The sequence below is a fragment of the Chrysochloris asiatica genome, unplaced genomic scaffold (genome assembly GCF_000296735.1).
Source record: "Chrysochloris asiatica unplaced genomic scaffold, ChrAsi1.0 scaffold00062, whole genome shotgun sequence".
Classification (NCBI taxonomy): Eukaryota; Metazoa; Chordata; class Mammalia; order Afrosoricida; family Chrysochloridae; genus Chrysochloris; species Chrysochloris asiatica.
Window position 1 is genome coordinate 9950942 of NW_006408580.1, and position 13779 is coordinate 9964720.

General features: G+C 41.1%; 1 protein-coding gene across 4 annotated transcripts in view; it reads left to right on the forward strand.

Annotated features, from left to right (window-relative positions):
- Positions 1-192: 192 nt before the first annotated feature.
- CASK (calcium/calmodulin-dependent serine protein kinase (MAGUK family)) overlaps positions 193-13779 on the forward strand; it is a 548810-nt gene continuing 535223 nt past the window's right edge. For 2 of the 4 annotated variants that reach the window (XM_006864260.1, XM_006864259.1), the window contains exon 1: positions 201-272. In XM_006864260.1, coding sequence (XP_006864322.1) covers positions 214-272 — 59 coding nt within the window. In that variant the 5' untranslated portion in view covers positions 201-213. Of the gene's footprint in view, positions 273-13779 lie in introns of all 4 variants that reach the window. The other 2 variants (XM_006864257.1, XM_006864258.1) reach the window with 2 other exon arrangements.

Genomic DNA, 13779 nt, shown 5'->3' on the forward strand with positions numbered 1-13779 from the left:
CCCCGCCGCCCGCGCCGGGGCGGTCGCCCGTAGAGCAGGAGCTGCAGTCTGCGGGCCTCGCAGCTGCTGCGGCCCGATTCGAGCGTCCTCAACACCGAGGGCTCGCGGGTCCTGAGGGGAGGAGGCGAATCCGGGGCCGGGCACTGAGCTCTTTGGCGCCCCCACCCCCGTTTTCGGAGCCCTCCACGCTGCGGCCACTGCCCCCTCCGGACCATGGCCGACGACGACGTGCTGTTCGAGGATGTGTACGAGCTGTGCGAGGTGATCGGCAAGTAAGTCTCCAACGCGAGGGAGCGGGAGTGTAGAAAAATGCATTTTAGTGATGCCCGGGTCTTCCCGCACCCACTCGGGGCCTGCCCTCTGCCTTCCCTCCCCTAGTCTTCCTCACCCTCGAGCATTTCTGGACTTGGACGTGGACCTCCTGTCCGGCGGGGGTCTGGGGTTCTCAGCAATCCGTTGAGCAGACTCGCCGATGTCGGCCACCCCATGAGGCTTGGGGCCAGCTGAAATCTGCTGCCTGCATTTTTTTCTGACGGCTGCACTGGGACGTGGCAGAACCGATTTTATAGTTGCTTCCTGGGAACAGTTCAGGTTATTGTTATGTAGCTCAGACCATTAACGAAAAGAGCAGCTTGTATTTCTTTCGCTTGCGTGAAGAGAGAGTGTGTCCAGGTTTTTAAATTGTGGGGTGTGTGCCTATTGTGCAGGATATTAGATGCCTTTGTGTTCACCCCATGCCCGGATTGGAGGGGGTCATTTCAGACCGGGTGCATTCAGTTTCAACAGATTCCTCACCTTGTGTAGACAAACATGGAAAGAGTTCGGTGCATCCGAATTTTTAATGCCTCGTTATGCAATGACTGTTAAATCAGTCTTCCAGGCTCCCCTTGACTGTTGTTGGGATGGTGGTTGGCGTGGCTGTCTGCTTTGAGTCACCGGGCTGGTCTAGAATATAGAACTGACAGTCCAAATGCTCATCCTTTCATCTGTGTTGTATAATTTCACTAGGGAAAGGCAGGGAATCAGATTAATCACAGTGCTGATTGGGAATTAAATCTGCAGTTACTCATCTAATTGTCCATTCCTTAAATCTGTTTTGAATAGTTTCCTTTTCATTTTTCTTAAACAATATTCCAAGTGCACAGTCCTGCTAATTTGCGTGTGAGGGAAATGCTGGCAATTTGAAGTTGATTTCCTAGTTCAGTGTGTATTCTGTGGCTTTAGAAGTTGGGGAGATAAGATTTAAGAGTAATTTTTTTTGGGCTTATTTAATAGGGGTTGCTAGAAAGCTATCAATGAAATATTTTACTGCATTTTTTAAATTTTTGGGAAGAGTGCTTTATTGTCTACTTTATGGTCTGCAATTAGAAATTGAAACCAAGACCTTAGAGTAATTGACTTTTAACTTGTCTGCAGTACTCAGTTTCAATTTAAGTGCTGAAAACTCCTTTTTATCTTCCATATTGAGATATTACAGTGTTGCCTTGGATGGTGAAATTGTGAATAGAGCTTGCTACACACTTTACTCAGACCCATTTGATATGAAGACATGTTACTCCTTGCCCCTATTGTTACATGATCAGCCTGTCTACTTAGAAGGATATTCAAATGTGTCTTGGTAAAGTGGTTGTGGAAGTGCTCTTGAGCAACTCAGCCCAAAAGATATGCAGTGTGATCCACAGATGTAATTTTCCATTTTCTAGTGGCCACATTTTAAACAAGTGAAAACTATCAGGTGAAATGAATTTTAACAGTGAACCCAGAATAATAATATCATCTCAACATGTAACCCAAATAAAAATGATTCATAAGCTGTTTTGTGTCTTTTATTTAGTACTAAATCTTGGCAATTCGGTGTGTATTTTTTTCCCAACAGTACATCTCATTGCTGATCCTAAGCTAAATTTCCATCAGAAAATTTTGACCTGTGTTTAGGTTTCATAGAATTTCTCTTTGAAAAAGCGGATTTACACGCTCAAGTTGTTTGAAGCATACCTAAAAGTTTTCCAATAACAGAATTTTCCTATCTCTTTCTAAATTTAAAATGAATGGAAAGTAAAATGAATTTAAAATTTATTTCCTCAGTCAGTCTAGCCACACGTCAGGTGCTCAAAAACCACATATGAGTATCACAGTTTTACAGAGACAAATAGATCCCAAATCCCCTTGGTTGTATCCTCCCCCCCACCATTTTTAGGAGTAGCCAGTGAAGGTAAATTAGGTGTTTCCCCAGAGCACCAAAATGTACTGTGTGTGGGGTGAATGATGTCTGTTGCATCTTAGTTATAGCTGGTGTAAATGAACCAGCAAAGTCAGAATTGGAAAAGGTGAGATAAAAGTGTTCTATTATGTTGACTGGAGATAGGCGTCCTTTAATCCATTTTGAAAACTAGTTCTGACTATTTAACGATTTTAAAGAGCAATGATGCGATTGATAGGTTTCCTTTTGAAAAGAGGTGATCAGCAGCTTTACTTGAACATAGTCAGGATTCTGCTGACTTTTAAAGGATTGAATCTTTTTAGGAATCATTCCTGGTAGGAGCTAAAGCCATCTTCTGTTGTTGCAGAGCTGCATGAGACTGGGAAGCAAACAAATGTTGAGGTGATATGTACTCCATGATTACCTGTGAATTGTCAAATCTCATTCAGATCTTATAAACAAACATCTGACTTGGTCAGTGCCATCTATAGATAATATGCCATATCATGAACTAATGAATCCAAGGTGGCCTTGGTGGTAAAGAATGCAATGACAGTGTTCCTCACCCTGTGTAAAGGTTGGAGGTTTCTCCAGTAAATAATCCCAGCATATATTGATCTGCAAATTGAAATTTACTTGAGATTTTCTTTCAGGGCCCCCCTGGCAGCCTATTCTTTTAACTTAAAATCTATGTGACTCTGGATTTCAGCAGAAAGGCCTCGGAAATGCCCGCTTTGTGTTCATGCCTATTTAGGTCCTATGGAATTTTGGTTTCCTTTTATACCAAATTAGTATCACAAGTTGTTATGGTCTTTATAGGTTTAGATTTTTGTTAAGGTATTTAGAAATAGATTTTGCTAAGACCAATTGACCTCCCACTCACTTATGCACCTACTTACCCACCTACCCATCAACCCACTCAATCACTCACCCACCTATATACCTACTATCTATTAGGCCTTATTTGGTGCCCATAAATAGTCATCTAATTTAGTGTGTTTTCTTTCCCTTGGTTGAGAAGGATGTCTTATACAATTAAGAATTTTAGAGTATAAGGTTATTTGGAATATATACGTTTTCTTTCCACTAGTTGAAGCCTTGTTGTTGTTGTTATGTGCCGTGGAGTTGGTTCTGACTCATAGTGACCCTGTACAGGGTTTCCGAGGCTGTAAATCTTTACGGGAGCAGAAAGCCTCATCTTTCTCCTGTGGAACATCTGGTAGTTTCGAACTGCTGATCGTGAGATTAGCAGCCTGATTTGTAACCACTGAGCTACCAGAGCTCCTTAGTTGAAGCCTTAACCCTTATTAATACTTTGAGAGAATCATTTGATTCATTATGAATATTGGGAGGATATCATCCTTTTTTAAAAATTCAAACTTTCCCCCTATGTTTCTTATTTTTGAAAGTCTTTCAGAAGCTCCTTAGAATGCCCATTTTTTCCATAACATTTTCCCATATACATCTTTCAAACGACGGAAACAAATCGCCAATGATGAGACCTTACTGTAGTTCCAAAATGTCTTGCCTGAAAAGGACAGTATTATGCCAACACAGGTTACTGGATAATTATATCGTGATCATTTACTGTATCTTTTGCCAATGTGCACATAAATGTACAATCAGTAAAGTTACATGGTGGAAATTTTAGATGAGTCATACAAATTAAAACAAAAACACCTGCTTTCTTGGTATAGCGTTTTTGTGCACCCATTTCTCATCTTGTGTAGGCACAACATTTACCTCAGTATTTAGGTAAAAGTACCGTAGTGGTTACGAATCGGGCTGCGAACCTTAAGGTCAGCAGTTCAAAACTACCAGCCTCTCCGCGGGAGAAAGATGAGGCTTTCTACTCCCGTAAGGATTTACACCCTCGGAAACCCTGTACTACAGGGTCGCTATGGGTCGGAACCGACTCGACGGCACTTAACAACAACAACAACCCTGTAACATGACTTTACTGCAGTAGTCGGACATATACTAAAATTGGAATGATGCAGTATAACCCCTGCTCAAGGATGACATTCAAGTTAGTGAGGCATGCTGTATTGCTTACGCCTCAAGAATACTTATCAGATTTAATTACAGTTACTTATTTATGGGTTTCCCTACCTAGCTAATAGGGAGCTTCTTGAGGGCAGGAAACACCTCTTTTGCATCTTTACTACTTAACACAGTGTATGCAAAGTAACAGTCACTCAGAAACTCTAGAATGAGTTGAGTAGTTTTTATAAAATCTCATTAAAAAGTAAAAAAACATGTTTATCAGCCTCAGAGTAATTATTGTTGTAAAAGGTTGTGTTTGTTTAAAGTAGTGGGTCTCGGTCTCTACCTGACTGCATATTAGAATCACCAGGAGAGCTTTTAGAAAGATTGATGCCAGAGCCCTGTCAAATCAATGGAATCAGAATCTCCGGGGCTGGGTCCTGGACATTGGTGTGTATGTGTGCATACATGAATATATATTGTTGTTGTTAAATGCTGTCTAGTTGATTGGACCCATAACGACCCTATATCGGGTTTCTGAGGAGCAGCTGGTGAGCTTGAACTGCTGACCTTGAGGTTCAACCCAGCTTACCAGTGAAATTAACCCACAGCACCATACCAACATTACACACACACATAAATATGTATGTGTATGTATATATGTTGTTGTTATATAACACATAAATATGTATGTGTATGTATATAGGCTGTCTAATTGGTTCCGACTCATGGTGACCCTGTACAGGGTTTCCAAGGAGTGGCTGGTGGGTTTGAACTGCTGCTCTTGTGGCTAGCAGTCCAGTGCTTATGATACAGTGCTACACCAGGAAGTATATATAGGATATTGCTGTTGTTGTTAAGTGCTATTGAGTTGGTTCCGACTTATAACGACCCTGTATAGGGTTTCCAAGGAGCAGTTGGTGAGTTTGAACCGCCGACCTTGTGGTTTACAGTCCAGTGCTGATCCTACAGCACCATACCCGGGGTTCATATATAGGGTATGAACTGGATGGCAGTTGTTGTTGTTAACTGCTGTCAAATCAGTTCCAAGCCACAGCGATTCTGTATAGGGTTTCAAAGGGGCGACTGGTGAGCTTGAACCACAGACCTTGTGGTTCAAACAGACTTTGCAGTTCAGCACATTAACCCACAGAGCCACACTCTGTGTTGTTAGGTACCATCGAGTCGGTACCGACTCATAGCGACCCTATACACAGCAGAACGAAACACTGCCAGATCCTGGGCCAATCTCACTATATATTGGTTATACTTGTATATAATTAAGCTTTTTAAATGATCCATTTCTCATACTTTGCACATATATTGTTGTTCCGACTCATAGCGACCCTGTTTCCAAGGAGCTGCTGGTGAGCTTGAACCACCGACCATGTAGTTCAAATGACTCTGCAGTCTGATGCATTAGCCCACAGCGCCACACCAGGACCCCTTGGACATATATTAGGAGGGATCATTAGCGTAGTGATTACAAGTCAGGCTGGTAACCTTAAGGTCAGCAGTTCAAAACTACCAGCTGTTCCGTGGGAGAAAGATGAGGCTTTCTGCTCCCGTAAAGATTTACAGCCTTGGAAACCCTATGCAGGGTTGCTATGAGTCAGAACTGGCTCCACAGCACAGAACCACCACCACCATTTCCTGGAGAAGATATTATGCTTGGTCAAGTGGAGAGTTAGTGAAAAAGAGGAAGATCCCCCCTCCCCCAACAAGATAGATTGGCACAATGGCAGCGACAGTGGGCTCAAGTGTAACAATGATTGTGAGGATGGCGCAGGACTGGGCAGTGTTTCGTTTTGTTGTGCAGAGGGTCTCTATGAGTCAGAACCTACTCGATAGCACCTAAAAACAAATGATTCTAATGTGCAACTACAATGGAGAGTTACTGGTTTAAAACTTAGATTCTGTATGTAATATGGACTGGCCTTTCATTGGCTTGCAGTTTTTAACAAGTAGATTTTTGGGTAGGGATCTTTGAGCTAAAAAGCCAAATAATGAATTTTATCTTATATGCACATGTGTTTCTGAGCCTTGTAGAATTTTGTATTTGGATTTGATTTCATGGGCCTTTAAGATTCATATCTATTTGTGACACACATCTAATGCTAACATGGTGACTGGTGTTTGGAACAACACAGAACAAGGATTGCTCCAATAACAGTTAATGGTGATGTCTGTCTACAGTAATGACTTAATTTAATACTACGAAATTTATCAGTTTAGTATGGATTATGTTTGCACGTACACTCTATTAAGAGAGTATGGTTAAGTAGCTTATATATTTTAATTCCATACTTGTGATTTGAATAATGCTGTTTGACAAACAACTAAGTTAAATGCAGCCTTTATATAAATACTGGATTACCAACAGGTAAAGTATGTAATTTAGCATAGAGAAAAGCCAGCCTTACAAATTTGTATTAATTATTATGGTTTTCACGTGTATTGATTTGGGTTCCTAGTACCACAGGGGGAATGTTGCACCATGTTGGAAAATCTTTTCTGGAAATTTTAACTAAGCGTAATAGGCAAACTAGTTTTTACTGTTCGGAAAATCTCAAGTGTGAGCCTGAAGTCACCAGACGGTTTCCCCAAATGAATATTGAGTTGTTCCATGAAAGAAGTGCTGGATGGCAGCGACAGTCACGTAACAGAAGTAACAGGATCACAAGCTAAACCGCAGGTAGCCCAGAAAGAGCCTCAGCCATGGAAGTTAAGCTGCACTTTGCACGTAGGAAAACCCTGTTAAGCACAGGATGTGAATTCCTACACATAGCAGAACTTAGTGGGAGTCAGTGAGCAGTATTGATTCCTGATGTTGGAGTTTTATTCGGGACTGTTTTGAGGGGAACTAAGCTGTTTGAACTGCAAGGTCGGCGGTTCAAGCTCACCAGCTGCTCCTTGGAAACCCTGTATAGGGTTACTATGGGTGAGAATTGACTCGAAGGCACTTAACAGCAACAAGCCACTCAATACTCAATGTCTTTTCTGTGTAGGCAGGACCTTCTCCAAGTCTCCTCATGTCTGCTTTTACAAACTGCTTTAGAATTTGGAGTTTCTAAACAGAAATATAATTTGCAAGTTATCTTTCATACTTCTGTAGACTCCCTTAGCTTCCACGACTGGGACATACTTCTGTATCCTTGACATTTGCAGTTCATTCTTCCATTTTTTTTCCTTGTATCCGGAATCGTTTCTCCTGATGGAACTCTATGACTAATACCCCTTAAACTGTGTTCCAGAATGTTTCTTTAAATTGAAAATTCTTTTATCACCAGTTGTTGGTCTGTTTGGTAATTAAGAAGCAGGTGTACCTTGCTTTTTTAGTGTGTGTGAATTGAGTGAAGGTTTACAGAGCAGATCATCAATTTTACATTCAACAAATCATATACTTTGCTTCATTACATGGTTGCAGTCCCCTCCATACGAGAAAGATGAGGATTTCTGCTTCTGTAAAGATTTACAGCCTCAGAAACACTGTACAGGGTCGCTATGAGTCAGAACTGACTCCATGGCACATATATATTTAAAGAGAGAGAGAGGAGGGAGGGAGAGAGGGAAAGAGAGAGAGAGACTCGGAGACATTCGGAGAGACTCAGAGAGTCTCTGAGACATTGGGGTGAGGGGGTGGAGAGAGAGAGAGAGATTACGAGTTACCTGTATTCACTCCAACTACTGCATTCCTCCCTGTGTCTCCCGCCACCCCTGTCACCCATGTCAACACTTCTCTACTCTGTAGCACATGAATCATTTTCTCCTTCCCCCTAAACCATCATAGATTGTTTCTTTTATCAAGAACCCCCCCCCCCCTTTTTTATGCAACAAAACAAAACTAAACAGGCAGGAATATATAATCGTTTAAACAGCCAAAGGGCACATTATGGATGCCAGCCTCTTGGCTGCCAGCACACAGCCTTTTTCTTTCCATGAGTCTAGAGTCCTCAGCTGCTCTATCTCTCCATGCCATCACCTCTGCCTTCATCTCTGGTGTCTCTGATTCTCTGGTTAGGATCCCAAGTTCAGCTCATGCTCTTCCCTCTTGACGGTCCTAGGGACCTTTGTTCCTGGAATGTAAGATTAACTACTTCCCCCTTTTTGTTACACAATTTTGACCTTTACAGTTGTGACAATCACAATTAAGTATAATAACAGTTACTAGTGAATCAAATGAATCCTATCCCCATCTCCTTTCACCAGATCACTGTAGACAAGATGAAGACTATTCAGTGAGGATTTTAACTCCCCCCCCCCCACACACACACACTCTGAAACTAAACTCCCTCTTGGAAACTTGTAAGCCAGCTACTTGGCGCCTTAATAGCCCACACCCCCATTTTAAGTGTTCAATGCTTAGGTTGCCCGTTCCTATCAATCCTGTGTACAGAGGGGATAGGTTTGATCCTTGATATGAAGAATCCTTCCCTTTCAGTTGATATTTTGAGCTACTACATCCATAAGTATAGGTCAAGTTAATAAAATTTTAGCAATGTACTCTTGCTTCCTTTATTAAATTTCTTTATCTTCCTCTAGTCGAGGTCTGATCATCAAGCCACAGAAGCTAGGTAAAATGGGTACTATCTGCAAGATTGGGCGTTCTTGTGCATCTTCCCTTTCTTCATATCAGCTGGATGCTTCACTCTCAGCTCTAGCCCTCCATGGCTAGGTCCTTGCCCAGGAAACTTCCAGGTCTCACCAGACTTCGTACCAACTAGCCCTTCCTCTTCTCACTCTCAAATCAAGGTTGATGGGAGTCTTTGGAACATGGTCAAACTCAGCCTATATTTTCATTGCTGCCTTTCCCCTGTTTCCACTTACCAGTATAGGACAATGCAGTCTCCAGCAAGCTTACATGTCTGCTCCTGTGTCTCCTTTGAGTTTCAGTCTTGGAGGAGGCTTTGTCCTGAAGGGATATGATTGCTTGCCATGATGGCTCCAGGCAAGCAGTTTGTTTGTATTTCTAATAGCCAATCAGACTGCCGTTTTTGTTTTGGATTTTTTTCTGCTGGTCTTTCTTTCAAAAGTATCTTTTGTTCTTCTAGCCTCTCTGGAGTGGTCTGCATGTCATTTCAAGTGAGAATGTCCCACCTCAGAAGGTTCTGGATGGGCTGTACCTTGCTTTTTGAGATTGCTCTTAACTAATTAAATTTTTTACATGTTTTTACATTTTGTGTGTGGTAGTAACATCGTGTTTAAAGGAACTTTCTCTTTTTTTTTGAAAGAATCATTTTTTAAAAACTTGAGTGAAGGTTTGCAGAACAGATCATCAGTCCCACATTCAACAAATCATATACTTATTTTGTCATTACAATGATTGCAATCCCTTCCATGTACTGTCAGTTAACAGTACTTTACCTCTACTCACTTTAACTCTTACACTCCTCTTCCCTGTGTCTTCTACTACCTTCATCTTTCCTGTGCCAATCTCCCTCTTGTATATTGATTGCCTTCCCTATCACCCAATGATACAAAGACTTTTGAAGGTAAAAAATAAGATTTATAACTTAAATCTGCTCTGTAAGGAGAATTAATATTAATATGTTAAATGTTATACATAAATTATTTAATTGAAAGCCATCTTACAAAGAACATTGAGATTAGGATAGCAGGAGGTAGTAACTTGCTCCAGCTCACATGGGAACTGTGGTATTTTTTTTCTTAACTTTTAAATTGTAGTTTGGGTGAGAGCTTACAGAGCAAATCAGTTTTCCATTCAACAGTTTATGCACATTTTGTTTCATGACATTGGTTGCAATCCGCTCAATGTAACACTCTCCCCACTTCCTCTCTGTGTTCCCAGTTTCTATTTGTCTTTCTTTACTGCCTTCTGAGCTTTGTTTTTGGGGTGATGCTGCCATTTTGAACTCAAATGGTTGATTATACTGGGGAGTACATTTCTTCCAGGTGTTTTCATTCATCTTATAGGCCTGTTGGGCTGAAAGTTGATCTCCAGGGGTAGATTCAGTTCCAGGCTTGAAGGGTGTTCTAAGGACCACTGTCTTAAGAATTTCTACCAGTCTATATCAGAATCTGGTCTTTTTTATGATTTTGAATTTTGTTTAAAATTTTTTCTCCCTCCTTCTATTGTGATCCTAATCAGAGTGGGTAGTAGTGGTAGCGAGGCACCATCTAATTCTGGTCTCAGGCTAATGGAAGTTGTAGTTCACATAGTCCTTTATACTAATTGTTTCCTTGTATCTTTCATTTTCTTCCCTCTTCTTTGCTCCATATGAGGAAAGACTTAGATGGCCACTGACAAACTTTTTAAGATCCCAGTCTACCTACCAAAGTAGGATGTAGAACAATGTCTTTGTGGCTTATGTTATGCCAATTGATCTAGAAGTCCCCAAGCCCAGTGACTCATTCCCTGAAAGTGCTTGGTTATGGCTACAAAGTTTTCATAACTTTGTCCTCTGTATGCTCTTCAATATCCTTGGACAGCACCTTATAACAAGGGGCAAGTCAAAAAGTATTTCTACAAACCCATAAAAACCTTTATTCAACAAAGATATCAAATATGAAGCTGTTATTTCTTGACATATCATCAGTTTTGGTCTATATACCTCTGAAGGTACTGTTTCCATCTTGCTAACCCAGAGGTGGGAACATCTGGCCCACGGCAATATAAGGCCTGAGAAATTGTTTGGTCTGGTCCTGCCAAAGCAACTGCAGTTCCAGCCATCACATTAGGGATGAGTTAATTAAATATTTGATCAAATATAGCAAGCTAATTTTTAAGTTGTTAATTTTGTATGGCCAGCAAATGATGTTATAAATTTTGGCAGAAAAAAGGATCCTCACCCCTGCTCTAACCCATTCCCAAAGAATTCTGTGCTCTCTGTCCACATCAAAATGACAGTTTTTCATTTTCAATGTTCTTTGAGTTTAGGGGGGGGGGGAGAAAAGTCTAAAGGGGCAAGATCAGGGCTGTAGAGTGGATGAGGTAAGGTTTCCCAATGAAATTCTCACAGGACAACCGTTGAAGAATGAGCAGGTGCATTGACATGATGGAAAAAAATTCCTCTGCATTTAAATTACCCCTTAAAACAAACAAACAAACAAACCCCACTGCCATCCAGTTGATTTCAACTCATAGTGACCCTTTGTAGGATTTCTGAGGATGTATGGACTATGTTATACCAATTGACATCTAGGTCAATTGGCTTAACAATTTATAAAGACAGTGTTATATATTCTACTTTGGTAAACACTGGCTGGGGTCTTAAAAACTTGTGAGCATCACTATGAGTCGGAATTGACTCCATGGCACATGTTGTTGTTGTTGTTGTTAAGTGCCGTTGAGTCGGTTCCGACCCATAGCGATCCTGTACAGGGTTTCCGAGGGTGTAAATCTTTACGGGAGTAGAAAGCCTAATCTTTCTCCCACGGAGCGGCTGGTAGTTTCAAACCGCTGACCTTAAGGTTCGCAGCCCGATTCGTAACCACTACGCTACCAGAGCTCCCCATGGCACATAACCACCACCAATTATAGACATGTAATTTGTTCTCAATTTTCACTGTTATTGTTAGGTGCCATCAAGTTGATTTAGACTCATAGTGACCCCATGTGACAGAGTTGTTCTTGTTGTCAAGTGCTGTTGAGTCAGTTCCAACTCATAGTGACCCTGTGAGTGGTTGGTGGGTAAAAACAGAAACAAAACAAAACAAAAAACTTGTGAACAACCATCTAGGATGCAACATTATAAGAGCAGAAAGTCTCCTCTTTCTCCTGAGGAGTGACTGGTGGATTCCTACTACTGACCTTGTGGTTAGCAGTGCAACATGTAACCCACAACATCACTGATAAATCCCCATGATTGTCCTGTGTCCTTTAGGGTAATCCCCAAACACAGTCTCCATAACCTTCTGAGCTGACTTCTCTGCCTTGAATTTAACTTGTCCGGCAGATCCTCTCAGAAGCCACTGAATTAATCTTAATAAAAAATATTAAGGTACCCAAATGAGACTAAGACAAGTGTATTACTGAGAGAACTTGTTTTCAGTCATCCGCTGATAACATACTCATGTTTAGACATGTTTGGAGTAAGTCTGTGCGTGTATGAACTAGAACCCTAGTAGCAATCATTTTTTACCCTTGTATTTGCAACACTTGTAAATGCATGCATAAAAATATCCTCTGCCAAACCTACATGTGTGTTTGTGGGTATAGTCCCATTTGCCTTCCACATCTGTTTACTTTGCATGTCTACCTATGTGTCTACTTGTAAATATTGTTTATATTATTACTGTTATTTCATGTTTGTGTATGTAATAGTATTTACCTTTGTTGTCTTTTACTCTTGGGTACCTCCCAGTGTCTTCTTTGCCATTGGTTAAATTGTGGCTGCTCTCCCCCTTATTGTATCTTCATGTTGCCTTCTCCTCCACTCAGGTTAATAGTGTCTATTGTGGAGTCCTGGTGTGGCACTGTACGACAAGCACTGGACTGCTAACCACAAGGTCAGGAGTTCAAACACACCAGCTGCTCCCTGGATCGCTATGAATCAGAACCAACTCAGTGGCACTTAACAACAACTCTAGTTAATAATTTACTCTCCCTTCCCATTCCATTCTTGGTAACCATTTAAGACTATTTCTAGATTCTTTAGTGAGTAAACCTTTTCTTGACTTTTGATAACAGTTGTTGTTAAGTGCCATCGAGTCAATTCTGACCCATAGTGATCCTGTATAGGGTTTCCAAGGAGCAGCTGGTGAGCTTGAGCCACCAACCTTGAAGTTCAAACGACTTTGCAGTCTGACGCATTAGCCCTCAGTGCCACACCAGTAGTCTGATATATTTCACTCAGCATAATAACCTCTAGGCTCTTCCATGTTATGAGGTGTTTCATGGATTCTTTAGTATTCTTTAACATTGTGTAGTGTTCCATTGTACGTATATATCATAGTTTGTTTATCCATTTGTCTGTTGATGGACACTTAGGTTGTTTCCATCTTTTTGCTATTGTGAATAATAATGTGATGAACATTGGTGTGCATGTATCTATTTGAGCAATGGGAAATATAAATCTTAGCCACCCATTGAAAACATAATTCATTTTGAATCAATATTTACCCCTTCTACTCTCTTTTAAGTTTTTCCTTCCAATTACCCTACCCCATCAGATAGAATATTTGATTTATTATTGCTGAATTGCCAAACCGGGGTACTGGTGTGGTGTTGTAGGATAAGCACTGGACTGCTGGCTGTAAGGTCGATAGTTCAAACCCACCAACCACTCCTCAGAAACCCTAAACAGGGTTGCTATGAATTGGAACAGACTCTACAGCACTTAACAACAACTTGCCAAACCAGAAGTAATGAGGCTTTTCTAAAACTGTTTGTTGGTGGTGCAGTGGGCAGTTTCCACAAGGTAGTTATTCCTATATCCTGTGATAAAAACACTGAAATGGTTCTCTTTGATTCTGAAAGCCTTGCACTAAATAGCAACTGCTGAGTCTGTGAGCATCTCAGCTGTCTGCCAGCACTGCACACCTAAATAATCAAGCAACTGAGCTATTGCTGCAGAGCAGGTACTTGACTAAGGAGGTGATGAGATGGGCTGCTCTCATTCCCCCCTCCTCCT